Here is a 10,915-nt window from a genome sequence, read left to right on the forward strand (position 1 = left end):
AACAAAAACAGCGGCATACGAACCTCGGATGGAAGTAACAGAAAAACAACGTTTGATGAAGATGAAGCATTTGTGACTGAATTCGTTAAACCTTATTTTTCTAGATTCTCTCTCTCTCTAGAACTCACTTCTTCAGTTACCAAGCTGTTGAGCAGAGTACTGGTAATGATTGGCGCACGTTTATCTTTCTCACTTTCTAATTCTTAATCATATATCTCTTTATCAAATTCCAATGGCGGATACAATTGAGGAAGATTCCACTACTCCTTTGCTCCGGCCGCAGCAAAGAAGCGATGCAGGGACGCCGCAGCAGCAGTCGACGCTTGCGCTTCTTTTTGGCCGCGGATTGGGGCGCAGAAATCTCTCTGATCTGGTAAGAGAGTCGGCGGCTCGGGAGCTGGAGGAGCGACGGGCTGATTGGGGCTACTTGAAGCCGGTGGTCGCTCTGGACATATTATGGAACTTAGCGTGTGTGTCTGCGTCCATCGTGATGTTGATATGCACGACAGAGGATCGGCCAAACGTGCCAATTAGGGTTTGGATTTGCGTTTACGCGCTGCAGTGTCTTGTGCATGTTGTTCTTGTCTGGTTGGAATATAGGAGGAGAAACACGAGGATTGTTAGGGATGAAGATGGTACACAGACGGTTACTCATATCGATGGAAATTTTATCCATGAGAACGACAGTAGATATGAAATTTCAATCCAACCTAGGTGAGATCATTGTTTCTTCTCTTGGATATAGTTTGATCCTAGCTTATTACACTGTCTTATTGTTTATTTAGGGTTTTCAACTTGATTACTTTTAACCTATAACTGCGAAAAAAAACTGTCTTGAATTTCAGTTTTGTTCTTATTGAATGCTTCTGTAGTTGTTTAAACTGATGTTAAAATGTCTTTTAATTGTTTGACAGTATGAATTTATCTAGATTGTCGATCTTTATTCGCTTTGCTAGAGAAAGATTTGACAGCATGCTGCATTGTGAAGCTACGATTGCATGAGAATGTTTCCATAAAAGTCGTAACAAATTGTGTCTCATACATGAACTCTGTTTGTGTTTGTGGAAATAAAAACATGCAATTTCTCCGGTTTTTTCTTAAAGCTTACTATATTAGACAATTCCATGAACAAGCTTCTCCTTCTTCGGTTGACTGACTGTTAGATCTGTTTATATTTTCTTAAATATAAGGATCCTCAACAAAATCTGATGTAGAAAGTAGTAAACAATATCTCAGAATTTTCAGATATCTGTTGTGATGTCTGCATAATCTAAAATCATACTTGTTTCTTCATGTAATTAAGGTTATCATGCCCTAGGAGAATACTAAAAGTTTTTTAGTTAACTAACTATGTTGATACACTAAGTGATTAGGGCCTTGTTTGATGAAGGGATCCTTTATCTCATCACATCATTATCAAATCATTGATACCATCAACCAAATGACGGTTAATTTCCTTTAAAAATGGATTTATTTTTAGAAAAAATAGCATACATCAAACAAGCTCTTAATGATTGGGTACTTCAGATTATACTATACATATTCCATTTGTATATGACTTGCTGTTTATATTCTGGATTTCAGTGTAACTAAACGATGCGAAGCTGTGAATACAATTGTGTCATGTATCTGGTGGTTAGCTGGATTCTTGTTGTTTGTAACTGAGGGTGAGGGTCTTCTGCAGAGCTCTCCTTATCTATACTGGTTTGTCCCCATTTGCTCTAATTACCCAGTAAAGATAACTGCAAGGCTACGTTTGGATATGTGTAATTTGTAGAGTTTTACATGATTTGTGATGTGAAATGTTTTACAGGTTGGCTTTTGTGTTTTTAGCATTCGACTTCTTGTTTGCTCTTTTGTCCGTTGTTTTGGCTTGTTTGGTTGGGATTACCCTCTGTTGCTGCTTGCCTTGCATCATTGCAATTCTGTATGCTGTTTCTGGACAGGTGAGATTATTGAAACCTTAAATTGTGACTATTGTTGTTGTTGTTGTTGGAGGTCTTGGTCTTTTTTCTTGTTTTGGTTATGTATATTATGTGTATGAGCAGAAAGGTGCTTCAGATGGAGATATTAGTATCCTTCCCAAGTACATATATCAAATATCAGGTAGAATGGTTCCAACAGAGACAGGAATTGGATTGGTCAATGAGCGGGTACTTTTGCCCGAAGATGCTGTAAGTTGTGGCTTGTTTGTTGAATGCAGATTCATTTTGATCATCTAGGGTTATTTACAAAATATACAAAAATGAATGATGATTATTATTGTTTTGATCAAATATAATTTTGCAGAAATGTTGCATATGTATAAGCTCATATGAGGATGGAATAGAGCTCCATGGTCTTCCTTGTGGCCACCATTTTCACGTTACATGTATTGTGAAATGGCTCAAGATGAATGCCACGTGTCCCCTTTGCAAGTTCAATATTCTCAAAGGAGACGATCGAGTTTGAAGAAAAAAAAAAACTGCAAAACTGATCATCTCTATCGAATTTTGTTTTTGTTTTTGTTTTTGTTTTTGTTTAACCACTCATATATGCATTTTAATTAAAAGTAAAGAGGGTGTTTTGTTAATGTTTTTGTTTAACCACTCATATATGCATTTTAATTGAAAGTAAATAGGGAAAATAAGAGTACTACACAAAGTTTGTTGGTAAAGAGGACTGCTCGAAACATACCATATTGAGATTTATGATTTGTAAAACAGATTGAAGGAATACTAGTTTCCAATTTCCATATCTTTCATGAATCAAATGATTGATACATTCTCATTAGATACTGATAAAATAAAATTTCTATTTTAAAGTTCATATATATTAAAAAATTTAAAAAATCGTTTAAGCACAACAATAAAACATGACATAAAAAATAAGAAAAATTATTACTTAATTAGTTATCGAGCTTGTAAATTCTTGAGAAAGACAATTAACTTCTTTGATAGACTATACTAATTTTCTGAACGAATCTTAGAAAACGTATCGGACAACTACGATCATTGAAAGTTCGACAATTTCTCTCCAACCAGATAGTCCACTAAAAAATAATTGGGATGGTAATCCAACTATGTAAGTTTGTTATATCGTCGTATCAATCCAAACTTTCCAACAATTACTCAAAAACTCGCATCACCCAATTAATCATAATAATATTCCACAAAAGACTCCAAATACTAGTCACCATTGACAATGCAAAAGTAAGTAAGTTATCGATTCCTCTCAGTGACACTTACGACAATGACTAGCCATAATACAAATTTTTCATGCACATATAATCTATTATAATTTTACCATGAATAACGATTGATCCAAATAACGAGATCTTGAATGAAATCTTTGACTCCAATTTTTTTTTTCAAAAATTATATGGAATCATCTTAGAGAACTTGTAAGAATGCCTCACATAAAAACTATTCATATATTACGAACGCATAATGTTTTGTTCAGACGGTGACACTTGTTTGTTTCCTACCAAAAGTAACTCTATTATGGGACGAAGTCTCCATAATGTTTAATCTCTATCTCTTTCTAATTCGCTTAGTGAAACCACTAGATCGACGATCAAACATGTCCTTAACTGTGTCATTTCTACAAAACAATGTAAGTAATCTCATTATACGTCATAACTAGATTTTTAATACTACACCAAATTTTGTCCCAAAATCTAATCGAAGAATTATTCCTCACAATGAATCTAGATTGCTTACGAATTTTTTTCCACATAGAATATATTCTCCTCCTATTATTATACCCCGCTGGATAATTAGACATTTTGGTAAATCAACCAGACCAATCATTATTATACTTATATATGATTATCGATGTCCAAAGACTATTCGAGTAAATTACAAATCTACTACACCATTTGATAGAAAGACTTATTAAAAAAAATAAGATATCGAATATCTGGATCACATTGATCTTTAAACCATTTAACTTTATCATAATTAATTAAATAACAAAACGATGAGTTAAAAGATCCTCATATAAATTTTTACAGTATTCTCTCCATTTTTACCGTCACACAATTGGAGAGAATTAATAACAACATCATATATGTGAACATAGATGACAACACATTCTTAATGAGGATTAACCGACCCCCTTTGAAGATTATTTTACTTTTCCATCTAGACAATTTACATTCCATTTAGTGATAATTGAATTCCAAGAGACCTTGGATTGGAAGTGAGAAAATAAATTCTATGATAACCTATTTTTTGGGAGGAATCAAAAGAGAATTAACATGACACCCCACAATCATGACTCTCACTTAAAATCAAAACACTTCCAGATGTAATTGAATAAATGACATTTTGGTCTTTTAAGTTAACTCTTAGAACTGAGCTACTTTAGTAGTAGAGTTGACCTATTTTTATTTATATGTCACCATTCCAATATTTCTTCCTTAATGAAAAGTAATTTCATCTTACATATTTAATTTATAAATATGACTAACATTATACTCATACTCTTGGTATAATATTTTTAAATTGACTGACATATATCTTGGTAAAAGGAACTGAATTTATTTGAAGTAATGTAAAAAAAATATTTCATTTTAGGAAGCAAACAACACAAATTATTCAAACAGTTAAACCTCTCTAATAATAGAGTAACATGATATTGCTGAGAGTTGTATAATACTACCAGAATGATCGTATCTTCTAAAGTCCTGAATTTGAGCCCGTTAGACGACTGAATTAATTGATTAAGTGTGTTTAAAGCTAAGTGATTAACTTACGGGAATTAGTCACACCCTAAAGAAAAAACGAAACCCACCTTCTAAAAAAAATACTAAAAAAATTAAGCTATTAATGAAATAATTATTATTTTAGCTTGTTCATTGTTATTTGAGTTTTTCTTTTGTCTAATAAATCTTGTTTGATTAAAAAAATATTAAAATATTAAAATATTAAAATATTAAAATTTTTAATTTTTAAATTATTATAATATTTTTTATTTAAAATTTAAATTTTATGAAAATATAAAAATATTTTAGTTAATGAAATAAGTAATTTAATAGTTATGATGTAATAAAAAATGAATCTTAATTTTATGATGTTCTAAACATAACTCACTGAGATTTGTGAAGCAAGTTGAAAAAATATTTTTCATGTCCAATTACACAATATAGAAAGTTGAGTAGATAATAATTTTTTAACCCAATGTAGATATTATTTGACATAATAATAATATATATTTTTTTTAAAAATGGTGTAGGTGTGAACTTTTCTAATAAATGGAATAAACCATCATAAATATTTACAATTTCCTTGCATTATTCCTTCATATATCAAACACAATATCCATCTCCAACAAAACCTTGATCACCACCCAAGCAATTACAATAAAATATGTTTCACAGTTTTCACTTGGGAATGACACATATCACACAAAAGGGTTCACTTTATTTTTCTTGAGTCATGAGTCTTCCTTTGAAGAGATAAAGTTCTTGCAAGCTCAAGCTTTCTAACAATAATACTTTAATCCTTGGTAAGTAAGCAAGGAATTTTCCCTAAAAAATCTAGAAAATTCTAGGACTTGTTGGCCTGTCAAGAAACCTAGTAATGAACCATCTCATACACAAATTACACTACTAAAATTAGCATATATATAGAATAATATTATGTTGGTAATAATGTCAAAAGTAAATAAAGAGGAGTAAGTGAAGATTATGTTATAAATTATATATATATATATATATATAATTTTTATAATTGTGTGTTTGATATGAATTCATTAATAAATAGTAAAATACACTTTGAATCTTTATTAATAAATGAAGTTGACATTTTTAGGTTCTCTAATAATTTAGTTTATATAATGATTAGTATCCAACCACAAAATGAGCATTTTTACATTGCACACTTCCGAGGAAGACATCTTCTTGATCTTTCTTTCAGCATGTCTTTCATTTAAGCAACTTGTAAATCCTTATTCCCTTTACCATAATAAAGAATTTACCGGTCGCGTGTAGAATATTATCCGTTCCCAAACCCATCCCCGGAAGGTTTGGCTTTTTAATACCCATTAATCTCCCGCGTCCAAACCCAATTATTGCTACCCATTCCCGACCCCATCGGGTAAATACCCTCATATATCAGACTTACGGTATCATTACCATCCTAAGAGGTAAACATGCATCGGATTTACTAGTGACATTGTCATCCTAAACTTAATGTCGAAATCTTGTTGATTATGGAAAAGGCAAAATTATATTTTTTTACAGCCTAATGTTTTTTTTTAACAGTAACAAATTACAATATACACTTGATCTTGTTCAGTCAAGATTTTACAAATTCAAATATAAACAAAACATCATTTCATCTACTTTATCATCAATCCATCAAGAAAAATCACAGCAATTCTCCAATCCTAACGAAGGGCATGAACCAACCCAGCCATACCCAATGTTGGGATGTTCTGATGAGGAAATTAGATGCCAACAGTTCGTGGCGACTCTTCATCTTTTTCGAAGTGACTTTTATTGTAGAGAAGGGTGTAGCTTAGAGCCCGCCATGTAAATGAACTTTTTTGGGATATTACTGCTTGCTTTATTAAAGACTCTCAAAAGCAAATGAAAGGTATTCCTAGTTCTCGGTAACAAAATGATAAGAGTTGTCAATATTCACCGCCCCAATCAAAAGCTTGATTACTCAATTTATTAACAAAAATAATAAAATATTTTCTATTTAAAAATAATAATTTATTTTATTATTATATATTAATTTTTTTAATTTTTTTTTTAAATAAAATCTCATCTACTCAAAATCACCACCCATAATTCTTTTTTAAATAATCTCACCCAAGTAAGACAAAGTCACACTATCGTCGGCACAAATTTAACTAAAGAAAACGGTAAAAAATTATGGCACCAATAAATCATTTCAAAATTCAAAAAGAACCCAGCTAAGCATGAATTTAAATACCCTGATTAGGTTTTGAGTGGGTATTTCCAAATGGATTAATATCCATCACTCTTGATACCTACCAATGTATAGTTTTATTCCCAAATTCTCCTCTATAGGTTTGCTGATATTCAAAGCCATCAATTCCTTTTTCGGCATAAACTTCATGATGTAAGCCATGTTTTGTTATAAAATAAGTGCAACCAGCATGTGCAAAAGAAGTTTATGTACCAAATTCCACTAATTCCACTACAGTTCTGTTCTTGCAAGTCCAAAACTGTCGCAAACTGTATGGACTGGACTATCTATCCCAGTGAATTTGTATTAAAACTGAAAGAATTTTGAGTATAGTTAAGAGTGACTTCGAATATTGTTAAGGGAGCAACTTACAGTTCTTCATGCAGAATGAATTGCAATGCTCTCTGTTTACAACCTAAAATGGTTCAGAAGCATTCAATCACAGCTGGTTCTATGGAGCTCTCCTTTTCATTAGTTCCCGAGCAAAACTGGCATGCAGTGAATGTCCAGCCTGAATATCATATAATACATTTTATAAGTCACCATTTCAAGTTCAAATAGTTGAAAAACTTCTCTAAGTCTGTGTATGGATGCACCTCTAGTTACTTACAACCAATTTCAAATTATTATGGTCTTATGGATGAGTTGTTTAATCATCTACGTTTGGGTATTATTAGCATTCCTATTAGTAAACAAACTTTATATTAAAAGAAAAAGTAACAAGATCAAGATATTTGAAAAAAAAAGTTTCTGTTAATGAATTGGAACATTAAATGTATAAGAAATTACCTTGTAAGCCACGATGTGTGCCAATGGAAACCCTTGATTACCAGAACTAGCAAGGAGGGAAAGGTCACCAATAATGTCTAAGATCTTATGACGACATGGCTCATCAGGGAACCGCAATTCACCATTCAACCAACCTCTACTAGCACTAAGGAGTAAAAATACTAAAGAAAATTATGATGTATGCATAAAGGCACTCTCTTATATTAATTGTGTATCTTAATTACCTACAGATAATTGCATTTTCTGCAGATCCACCTTTAATTAATCCTGCATCTTTCATGCGCTGAACCTGCAATATTTTCCAATAAAAAATGTCAGAATAAAGATAGACAAATATAACAAAAAAGAGTTTATTATTTCGTAGATACAATTATTCAACTAAATTAGTAATTGGTTTATACATGGAGTCGTGATAGATATTAATCCATTTGGAAACACTTATAATTTTCGTTTTTGTATCTACATCCAGATGAGAAACAACCAATAAGTTTAGTTTCCAAACGGCAAACACATTAGTCTATATATCTGGATCCACATGCAAAAACAAAAAGAGATTACAAATGGAGCCAATAAATTCAATGTTCAACCCGGACTGGTTATACTCCGAAGTAACAATTCAATTGATGGTTTAAATCTTTTTTTTAATGCAACTTGGGTTGAGCATATATAGTCTCAAAAATGTTTTTTGTTATAATGCATTCTGTAGAAAATGTCAATCTAGGTTTAATTGTATCTCTAGTTTTATTTCCAATATATGTATATTAGAATAAATCAGGAGATATATAAGTGATCATGATAATCCCATTTGAGGGAAATCAGATTCAAGGTTTATTGAGTTGTTTGTTATACACTTTTTTCATGTAGATCATCATTCGGAAAATTTACAATAATCTAAAAAATCTATATACCAAATGAAGCAAGAGAATCACACTATAATTAGGATCATGATCTATCAAATAATTTATATACCATGTAACAAAAATCACAATGCAATCTAGATCATGATCCAACAGAAAAATCTTACACCAAATAAAAAATCAATTTCAATTTTAACTTTATTAGTGATATTCAAATCATATGAATGTGACAAAGATTGTGACAAAATACCAATTTCCAAATAGGCTTTGTATATAATAACGAAAATCTCAACCTTTCAAAAAAATCAACACATACTGATTCACTAGTAAAAGAAGGAATTGAAAGACTCAGGACGGTTTAGCACTACTTAAATGATCCAACTATTCACCAGTTAAATAAAGTTTGAAAGAAAGAAGATTAGATAGTTTTTCAGAAGATACCTCTTCATATACGCAAAACGTTCTTGATGAAGATATTTCTTTAGAATAGAATGATCTGTCCATTAAAGAAGTGGAAAACCATTGACAACCAATAGCAGGAACCTACATCAATGAAAAATGTGGATCCTGATTCAAAAAATAATATGATACCCAAATCCCAAATAGGCTCAATATGTTATGTTTGGTTAAACAAAGTTAGCATGTTCCCAATAATCTGTCACTTCTTCAGTAATTAACAGATCAAATGTAAAGAGCTAACAAAATATGTACTTAAATTCGAATAGTCAGCAAAAGCAACACAAAGAGATACCTGTGGAAAATCAATTCCATAAGTGATGCGAACATCAGATGATGGGAATGCAGCAACAAATGAATCACCTTTACACACATGAATTGGTGCATTAATAAATGGAGCCATTTTCTCACGATCATTGCCATTAAGATCACTGGCTGTTTTCAACCCAACTTGTTCTATTGCATCCACCCATTCCTTTGACGATCCATCAAAAATAGGAACCTGTATCAGTTTATTCATGCAAAACACTTATGAGAACTAGTTTTTAACCTATTTGTGATTTCTAAACACAAAAAATAACTCTACACAAGTGTCATGAAAGCAACAGAACTCATGAATTCAGTTCTCATCAATTGTGCAAGCACTGTTAAACACAGATGAAAGAAACCCTTAGCGTATAAAGTCAAATACGCAAATTTCAAGTGATAATCCTCCTTTGCCAGTCTCAGCAATTCGAATTAACCTAATTTTAAACATACAAACACTTGTTCCATAGAAATCTATAGAACCCAACTGTGATTACATAAAAAAATGGCCACTGATTGAACACGATTGAAGTTAGAGACCTACCTCAATCGATTGATCATCGTTATCCAATCCTTCTATCAAGATTTTGCAGTTATCGACACCCATTGCCTCCAATGCTGAAAGCAAATGCTCAACAGTTCGAACAGCTAGACCGTCCTTACGAAGCGTAGTACAAAGCGCACTCTCTTGAACGTAGTTGATTGACGCCGGAATCAATGTCGATCGGAACTCGAAATATCTACCTTTCCCTGCAACTTCCGGCGATATTTTGACCGTTGTAAACTCCCCGGAATGTAAGGCTTTGCCAGTTCTCTTTATACAGCTAGCTATGGTATTCTGAAGACTACCCGTCTGCAACCGGAACAAAATTCGTGAGCTTGAGATCAAAGAGTAAAGGAAGAAAAGGCCGAAAAGGAGAGAGAGAGAACCGATTTCCATGAGACGAGAGCCGAAGCCTTGACGGCGCCGGCAAGGGACATGTTGACGTCGTCAACTATTCAGGCCTGAGAGAGAGAAAAAAAAAGGTTGGTGTCATTAAGGGAAATATGATGAAATGCCCTCCATAATAGGTGTAATTCTAAAAAAGGGCCGCGTCTTTTAATGTTAGCAAAAAGGGCCATTTTGCCTTGCGAAAAGTCAGAATTACCCCTCGGGCGCCTAATTTTACGCTCATTGACGAGGAATGTCATTCACGCATTTTCTTCTAAAATGCGTGAGTTGATTAACGCGTTTTAGATGAAAATGTGTGAATGACATTTATCGACTTTCCATTTACGGTAAATGTCATTCACGCATTTTATTCAAAACACGTTAATCAACTCACGCATTTTAGATGAAATGCGTGAATAACATTCCTCGTCTTTCAAAGTATATATATAATTTTTTCTGTTCTAATTTTAAACAAAATGATTCACGAATATCATTTTCTCTTCTCTCACTTTCACCATCCCACCCCGACTCGACTCTCAAACCCCTTTCCCCACTCCGACTCGACTCTCAAACCCCACTCCCCAGAATACCACGACGACGACCACGAGCAGCATCTGACGATGACGAAGACCATGACCTCTCCGTTTGAATAT

At 32.7% G+C, this 10,915-nt stretch overlaps 2 protein-coding genes across 3 annotated transcripts; one reads left to right on the forward strand and one right to left on the reverse strand.

Moving 5' to 3' along the window:
* The first annotated feature begins 81 nt into the window (after positions 1 to 81).
* LOC124945449 (E3 ubiquitin protein ligase RIE1-like) lies at positions 82 to 2,720 on the forward strand. Its single transcript, XM_047485894.1, has 5 exons — positions 82 to 714; positions 1,585 to 1,704; positions 1,814 to 1,946; positions 2,049 to 2,174; positions 2,290 to 2,720. The coding sequence occupies exons 1-5, from the start codon at positions 233 to 235 to the stop codon at positions 2,449 to 2,451; spliced, it is 1,023 nt and encodes a 340-aa protein (XP_047341850.1). The 5' UTR covers positions 82 to 232; the 3' UTR covers positions 2,452 to 2,720.
* A 4,122-nt stretch (positions 2,721 to 6,842) lies between these two features.
* On the reverse strand, positions 6,843 to 10,364 carry LOC124945720 (probable UDP-3-O-acyl-N-acetylglucosamine deacetylase 1, mitochondrial). 2 transcript variants are annotated; one of them, XM_047486203.1, is made up of 7 exons: positions 10,262 to 10,364; positions 9,876 to 10,184; positions 9,321 to 9,527; positions 9,011 to 9,112; positions 7,941 to 8,001; positions 7,713 to 7,873; positions 6,843 to 7,434 (listed from the first exon to the last, which is right to left on the reverse strand). In XM_047486203.1, the coding sequence occupies exons 1-7, from the start codon at positions 10,310 to 10,312 to the stop codon at positions 7,375 to 7,377; spliced, it is 951 nt and encodes a 316-aa protein (XP_047342159.1). In that variant the 5' UTR covers positions 10,313 to 10,364; the 3' UTR covers positions 6,843 to 7,374. The 2 variants fall into 2 exon arrangements, with proteins under 2 accessions (XP_047342159.1, XP_047342160.1); XM_047486204.1 differs by having other exon boundaries at positions 6,848 to 7,434; positions 7,713 to 7,857; positions 7,937 to 8,001.
* Between the last annotated feature and the right edge of the window lie 551 nt (positions 10,365 to 10,915).

This window comes from Impatiens glandulifera, chromosome 7 (genome assembly GCF_907164915.1).
Source record: "Impatiens glandulifera chromosome 7, dImpGla2.1, whole genome shotgun sequence".
Classification (NCBI taxonomy): Eukaryota; Viridiplantae; Streptophyta; class Magnoliopsida; order Ericales; family Balsaminaceae; genus Impatiens; species Impatiens glandulifera.

Bases quoted from the DNA above. Each gene is read 5' to 3' on its own strand.
- LOC124945449 (XM_047485894.1), top strand. From the start codon at position 233: ATGGCGGATACAATTGAGGAAGATTCCACTACTCCTTTGCTCCGGCCG. The intron at 715-1,584 runs GTGAGATCATTG...TCTGGATTTCAG, and splicing joins GAAATTTCAATCCAACCTAG to TGTAACTAAACGATGCGAAG. The intron at 2,175-2,289 runs GTAAGTTGTGGC...ATAATTTTGCAG, and splicing joins TACTTTTGCCCGAAGATGCT to AAATGTTGCATATGTATAAG.
- LOC124945720 (XM_047486203.1), bottom strand. From the start codon at position 10,312: ATGTCCCTTGCCGGCGCCGTCAAGGCTTCGGCTCTCGTCTCATGGAAA. The intron at 9,528-9,875 runs GTAGGTCTCTAA...AAACTGATACAG, and splicing joins ACGATGATCAATCGATTGAG to GTTCCTATTTTTGATGGATC. The intron at 8,002-9,010 runs GTATCTTCTGAA...AAAATATTGCAG, and splicing joins CGTTTTGCGTATATGAAGAG to GTTCAGCGCATGAAAGATGC.